The following is a 6,869-nucleotide window of genomic DNA, read 5'->3' as shown; positions in this document are numbered from 1 at the left end:
CACACGATCAAACCCATGACGAACTCATCAAATTAAGGCCACATGATCACATCCTACCCCACAATTTCGGCCAAAGCATCCAAAAACCCAAACCAAGCAAATTTCCAATCAAAAACTACCAAATCTAATACCATTAGCAACCTAACCACCTAATCAAGGTTTAAAAACTTGCTTACCTTAAAATCTAGAAAAACCTACAGCTAAAATGTGGAGAAAATCGTGATCTACAAGGCGGTACCGGCGGAGTCCTCTTCGGCCGGCGTTGATCCACAACAATCTATCGGTTTAGGGTGGCTCACGGCAACGGCGGTGGCGTTCGGTGATGAACAGCGGCTCACGGCGGTAGTGAGGGTGTTCGACCAAGTGAGGTAGAGAGAGAGTAAAGTGAGAGAAAATGAATCCAATAATGAAGAAGATGATGACAATAATAATTAGAATAGGTTAGGATATTATTTGGGAAGTTATTTTGGCTTGAATTATTGGTTTTGGGAAGATATTTTGGCTTGAATTATTGGTTTTGCAAAGATGAGAAGGAAACTTGTGGGGCCCACTAATAATTCACTTCATTTCTCTCTTAAAACATAAGAAGGGTAGTTTGGTAATTTGCTTCACAAGTGGGCACCTCACAATTTTCGGCCACTAGGGGTAAATGACCGAAATGCCCTTCGACCAATTTAAAGATATGGGCATTTCTCAAGGGTAAATAGGTCTTTTCCTATGTCCAATCTAAATTTTACTTTTCCGAACACATTGGGGCGAACCGTGAAATACCCATACATTGGATGAGGTGATGTCCAAAAAATTGCTGTTGGAATCCTTGACGGTCTGACGTCCGGTTTCGAAGTCCGATTCGTGATCAATCTCGATCGATTGAAATTTCAGTATATCTCAAACTAATGGGTGGCTTTTAGGAGTTACGCATATCTACTCGTGATTATTATCACGTTTAAAAGTTACTCGAATCATGGCAACTTTGGTTGTCATGTAATTGCGAGGGTCAATCACTAGTCTCGATGGACACGATCGTTGGAAAATGATTCGGGGACGTTCGAAACCATACATGGTCAAATTATTCCCTTAATAATCCTTATGGCCAAAGAGTCAATCCAGAATCAAGTTCTTAGGTCAACGTACTTGATTTCTTAGCTAGCCATTCCCCATTTGTTAGTCTTCTCAAGAGTGATCAATTCTAAGTGAGATTTAGCTGAAATACATCAATTAGACATTTCATTCATTCAAAGCTTCGAAAGTGGGTCGAAATACATGATGTTACAATTCTCCCCCCTTACAAGAATTTTGTCCTCGAAATTTACAATAAGCCTAACTACTCAAATAACTGGGGGTGCTGGCGCCTCATCACCCCTTCATTCTCCCAGGTTGCTCTTTCCGTTCCATGGTGCTCCCGAATCACCTTGACCAGTGGAATTGTCTTGTTCCTCAGAACTTGTTGTTCTATCTTCTATTCGCATTGGCCTCTTCAAGTAAAATACTCTTTCATCCACGTCCACAACTTCATAATCCAGCATATGGGTTGGGTCCGGCTCGTACTTCCTCAACATGGATACATGGAAGACGTTGTGAACCTGTGACAAATTTGGCGGCAAGGCGAGAAAATAGGCTAAAGTTCCAATCTGTTCCAGGATTTCAAATGGACCTACGTACCTTGGACTCAACTTTCCCTTCTTCCTAAATCCAGAGGTTTACGTCGTCTATCCGCATAACTCTTTTGACGACTACGTGCAGTCTTAAGCCTTTCCATAATTACTTCCATTGCCTCAACGGATTGTTGAACTAACTCTGGACCTGTTATACTTCTCTCACCAACTTCACCCCAACATACCAGAGTTCTGCGAGCTCTGCCATACAACGCCTCAAATGGTGCCATTCCAATACTTTGCTGGTAGCTATTATTGTAGACAAAATCGACCGGATGTAACTGTTCCTCCCAACTCCCTTTAAAATCTATCACGCATACCCACAATATGTCCTCAAGTGTCTAAATTGTCCTCTTAGACTGTCCGCCCGTATGCGAATGGTAAGCGGTACTATACTGCACTTTGGTCCCCATGGCATTCCGAAGACTCTTTCAAAAAGTTACGGTAAACTTGGGATCCCTATCCGAAGTAATTGTAACTGGCGCCCCATGACGACGAACTATCTGGCGCATATACGGCTCTGCGTACCTATCCATTGCAAAGTCCTTTCGCACTTCCGGAAAATGTGCAGATTTAGTCAATCCGTCGACGATCACCCAAATCGAATCATGCCCTCTCTGGCTCCTCGGTAATCCCATAACAAAATCCATAGTAATGTACTCCCATTTCCACTCGGGTATCTCCAATGGTCGAAGTAATCCACTAGACTTACAATGTTGTGCCTTCACCTGTTGACATGTCAAGCACTTGGCCACTTCCTTAGCCAAGTCCACTTTCATCCTATTCCACCAGTAATGTTGACGTAAATTCTGATACATTTTGGTGCTACCTGAATGCACACTATAGCTGCTATGATGAGCTTCCGAGAAAATTTTCTCCTTAAGCTCCTTATCATTAGGACACATAGACATCCATGAAACTTCAAGATTCCGTCCTCGGCCGCTTGAAATTCAGGTTTCCTCTTAGTTGAATCCATCTCTAGAATCTTTTGAATATCGGGGTCCATAGACTATAGCGCCTTAATCCTTGCCTGGACTCGGGTTCAATCCTCAAGGTAGCTAGCAAACTTGAGAGGTGATAAACCTCAAACTTAAACTCTGAATCCCTTAATTCTTCAAGCGGAATCCACTCTTTAACCATCAAATGCGCGATGCTTGATTTCCGACTAAGAGCATCCGCTACTTTATTAGCCTTCCCAGGGTGATATAAAATATCACTTTCATAGTCATTCAAGAATTCCATCTAACGACGCTATCTCATGTTCAGTTCTTTTTGGGAGAATAAGTACTTCAAACTCTAATGGTCCGTATAAATCTGGAACCTTTGTCCCCATAGATAATGCCTCTAAATCTTCAACGCAAAGACAATCGCTGCAAGTTCTAAATCGTACGTTGGGTAGTTTAGCTCATGAAGCCTCAATCGTAGCGATGCATAAGCAACAACTCTTCCATGTTGCATCGGGACACATCCTAATCCTTTTAGAGAGGCATCGCTATATATCTCAAATCCTCCAAGACCCGATGGTATCGTCAAACTAGTGCTGTCTTCAACCTGTGCTTAAGTTCTTGGAAACTCCTTTCGTACTTGTCTGTCCATTCAAAACAGGGTTTCCTTCTTCATTAACTATGTCAATGGAATAGCTATCAAAGAGAACTTTTCCACAAACCATCTATAATAACCTGCCAGACCTAGAAAACTCCGAACCTCCGTGGATGATGTTGATCTTGGCCAATTCACAACAATTTCAATCTTCGCCGGGGTGTACTGAGATTCCATTCTCAGAGACAATAAAAAAAAATGCTACTTGGTTGAGCAAGAACTCGCACTTGCTAAACTTAGCATACAAATAGTGTTCTCTCAAGGTCCGTAGAACAATATTCAAACTGCACTCATGTTCCTCCAGGCTATTTGAATACACCAATATATCATCGATGAACACGATGATGAACCGATCCAAGAATTCTCCGAATACCCGATGCATCATATCCAAAAAGGTAGCTGGGGCGTTAGTTGATCCAAACAGCATAACCGTAAACTCGTAATGTCCATATCTTGTATGGAAAGCGGTCTTCGACATGTCCTCCTTCTTAATCCTTAATTGATGGTAGCCCATCCTCAAGTCGATCTTGGAGAACACTCGAGACTCCTTGCGTTGATCAAACAAGTCATCTATCCTTAGCAATGGATACTTGTTCTTGATGATTACTTGATTCAACTGCCAATAGTCAATGCACAACCGTAATGACCCATCCTTCTTCCAGATGAAGAACACTGGCACTCCCCATGGCGATGCACTAGGGCGGATAAATCATTTATTCAGCAACTCCCGCATCTGGACCTTCAATTCCTTCAACTCCGATAGGGACATTCCGTAGGGTGCCTTAGAAATCGATTCCGTTCCAAGGGCTAACTCAATTACAAACTCCACTTCCCTTTCAGGTGGGAATCCCGACAATTCTTGAGGAAAGACATCGGGATAATTTTGTGCCATAGCTATATCATCTAGCCTCGGTCCTTCAACCGACGAATCAACTTCTGCAGCTAGATATCCTTGGCATCCTTTGTTTAACAGCTTAGTCACTTCAAGTGACGAGATCAAAGGAATCGAGATTCCTCCTCGACTTCCCACAAATTCATATCTAGGATGACCAATCGGATTAAATTGGATCACCCCGCTACCACAATTCGAAATGACTCTTTGTTTTCCCAACCAATCCATCCCAATTATAATGTCATAGTCATGCATGGTCAAAACTACCAAGTCTATCAATTCTTCTCTACCACCAATGACTATCTTACATCCCGAACACCCTAATGACACCAATACTTTATCCTTTAAAGGTGTAGTTACATGCAATATTACTTCTAGCAATTTCGACTCAATCCTAGCTAATTCCACAAATTGTTTAGATAAAAAAGAATGCGACACTCTAGGGTCAAATAAAGCATAAGCAACATGATCACATAAGGAGACCGTACCTATGATCACGCCCGGCGCATTCTTTGCCTCATTGCGCGCCACCGCATAAACTCTCCCTTGAGCCGGCGGCCTGTTCTGATTGTTCTACGGGGCGGCTCCAACTTGAGGTCTTGCCTAAAGTCACCGAAGCTGAAATTGAGGTCCCGTGGCTTGCTCCGGGCAATTTCTTATCTGATGATTGAGCTTGCCACGCTTGAAGCACGCTCCCATTCTACTAGGACAAGGCCCATTTCTATGCCTCCTTCCACAAATTCGGCAAATTCCAGTTGGATTGGTACACCGGTTTCCCATTATTTCTTCTAACCGAAGGGACGAATTGTTGATTTCCCATCATATGCCTCTTGCCAAACGGGCGGTTATCCCTAGCTGGCACAAACCGCGATCCAGAAGTGGTAGCCCTCTCTTTCATATCTCATTCCACCATCGGACCCCTTTTATAAAGTTCATCGTAGTCCCTCGGGTTCAGCAGGATCAATTGACTATGAAGTTCCGGCTTCAATCCATCCCAGAACATTCTCGCTCTATCCAAAGGATTCTCCACCATCCTTGGCACATACTTTGACAATCTCAAAAATTCTACCTCGTGCTGATCGATTGTCATCTGATTTTGACGGAGTTGCTGAAATTTCAACATCTTCTGCTCTTGAGCGCTTTTAGAGAAATACTACCCATTGAAGACCTCATCAAAGACGGTCCAGTTCGAAACCGTACCCTCGGGAAAAACTCTTCATCTAGTAGCCTTCCACCAATCACTAGTTGTATCCTAAAGGCGATAAACCGCCATGTCACTTTTTCCTCCTCCGTGCACCCCAGAACTTCAAATGCTTTCTCTAAGCCCTCTATCCAACGAGGAGCAACCTCTGGATCACCTTTTCCATTAAACCTAGCCGGTTTTAACTTCAAAAATTCTTCTACTAACGGTGCATCTGCCTATTCCTATTGTCGGTCCCTTGATTCCCATTTGCTCCATTAGCGGTAGCAGTAGTAGCCTCGGCGGCCTGGGCAATGTGGCGGCTCGTTCTCGAGCCTACCTACCCATCAAATTCCCAATTTTCTCTAGAACCCTAAGGACTCCATCTACTCTTGTGTCCTCCTTAAATGGTGCTCTTGAACTAGATGCTCCTCCGGAACCTCTACCTCGGTTGCTCATTCTTGCTAACCTTTCACGGCACCCGAATCACTATAATTCCACCAAGGAATTAGAGACCTAACTATCTACTCAAGTCTAGCGGTTCCACACCGCTTATCACAGCTATGAGCATAAAGCTGAAAACTATTCAACTAGAAAACTCTAAGTACAAATTAACAAGACAACATCAAACACTCAACTAGAAGCCAAATAAATATGCAAATCACAACGGCATATTCAAATGTCATGCACAACGTGCCTAACCCTTATGAACACCTAAGGTTTTTCTATCTAACCATTCCAAAATCATCACTCCTTATCACTCCGGATCTCATCCAAACTTGGATCGAGCTGACCTTGCTTTGATACCAATCAAACGGGGATGTCACAACCCAAACCCTACGAGCACGCCAACATCCCACCTGGCCACGCTTAAGTACGGTTTCCCAAAAACCAATGGCCAACCTAAATTCAAACTAAACGAGAATGATAAACGCATGTGGAAGCGAAAACAAATCTCCATACAAAACAAATAACATACGATGCTTTAAGACAGTAAAAGAAAGCTTATATACATATTCACATATCTTTTACAACATTTAAACCTAAGGCTTCAGAGGCCACCGTACGAGCCTAGAACCACCTACAATAAAAAGGATCAAGTGGTCGAAGCCTAACTCCTATCCTAGGAGGGTACTCTCACAAAGTCAAAGGGGCGACTATCCTAAGCCCCATCTTCGTTGTCCTCTGAGGACGTATCCAGCTCCTCCTCCACGTCGGTCTTGGAAGGCATCTCCACATCGGATGGCTCCACTATCTTTACATCCTCCTCGGGATCCAAAATTTTCGGATTTGACTTCGAGTTTTCGGGGCCGATATCCGGGCTAGTCACCACGCCATCGGGAGGGGCAGCATGAGTGGAGTCCCATTCCCCGGCTCCATCGTAGGAGATATCGAAACCTCTGAGTGGTCCGACAAGCGGGTCCCCATGTCTATACTTCCATGCTAGATAGGTATGGGGCTTCCAAAAGCTTCTTCCACATCTATCCAAATGGTAGTGGTATACCTAAAATAAACTTTATCCTCTCCCGCCGGATACTCTGTA

The 6,869-nt window shown here is 43.5% G+C and overlaps 1 protein-coding gene across 1 annotated transcript; it reads right to left on the bottom strand.

Annotated features, from left to right (window-relative positions):
- Positions 1-1,364: 1,364 nt before the first annotated feature.
- On the bottom strand, positions 1,365-4,146 carry LOC125313647. The gene is made up of 6 exons (XM_048273452.1): positions 3,994-4,146; positions 3,460-3,870; positions 2,686-2,846; positions 2,368-2,435; positions 1,841-1,962; positions 1,365-1,583 (listed from the first exon to the last, which is right to left on the bottom strand). The coding sequence occupies exons 1-6, from the start codon at positions 4,144-4,146 to the stop codon at positions 1,365-1,367; spliced, it is 1,134 nt and encodes a 377-aa protein (XP_048129409.1).
- Positions 4,147-6,869: the final 2,723 nt, after the last annotated feature.

This window comes from Rhodamnia argentea, chromosome 2, assembly GCF_020921035.1.
Source record: "Rhodamnia argentea isolate NSW1041297 chromosome 2, ASM2092103v1, whole genome shotgun sequence".
Taxonomy (NCBI): domain Eukaryota; kingdom Viridiplantae; phylum Streptophyta; class Magnoliopsida; order Myrtales; family Myrtaceae; genus Rhodamnia; species Rhodamnia argentea.
The sequence above is the reverse complement of the archived record's forward strand: the minus strand, read 5'-3'. Positions and strand labels throughout refer to the sequence as shown.

What these genes read in the sequence shown, in the direction of transcription:
- LOC125313647 (XM_048273452.1), bottom strand. Translation starts at nt 4,146, where the DNA reads ATGGCACAAAATTATCCCGATGTCTTTCCTCAAGAATTGTCGGGATTC. An exon ending in AGGATTGAACCCGAGTCCAG is followed by an intron (nt 2,436 to 2,685) that starts GCAAGGATTAAG and finishes CTGGTGGAATAG; the next exon opens with GATGAAAGTGGACTTGGCTA. An exon ending in GCAGAGCTCGCAGAACTCTG is followed by an intron (nt 1,584 to 1,840) that starts GTATGTTGGGGT and finishes AATTTGTCACAG; the next exon opens with GTTCACAACGTCTTCCATGT.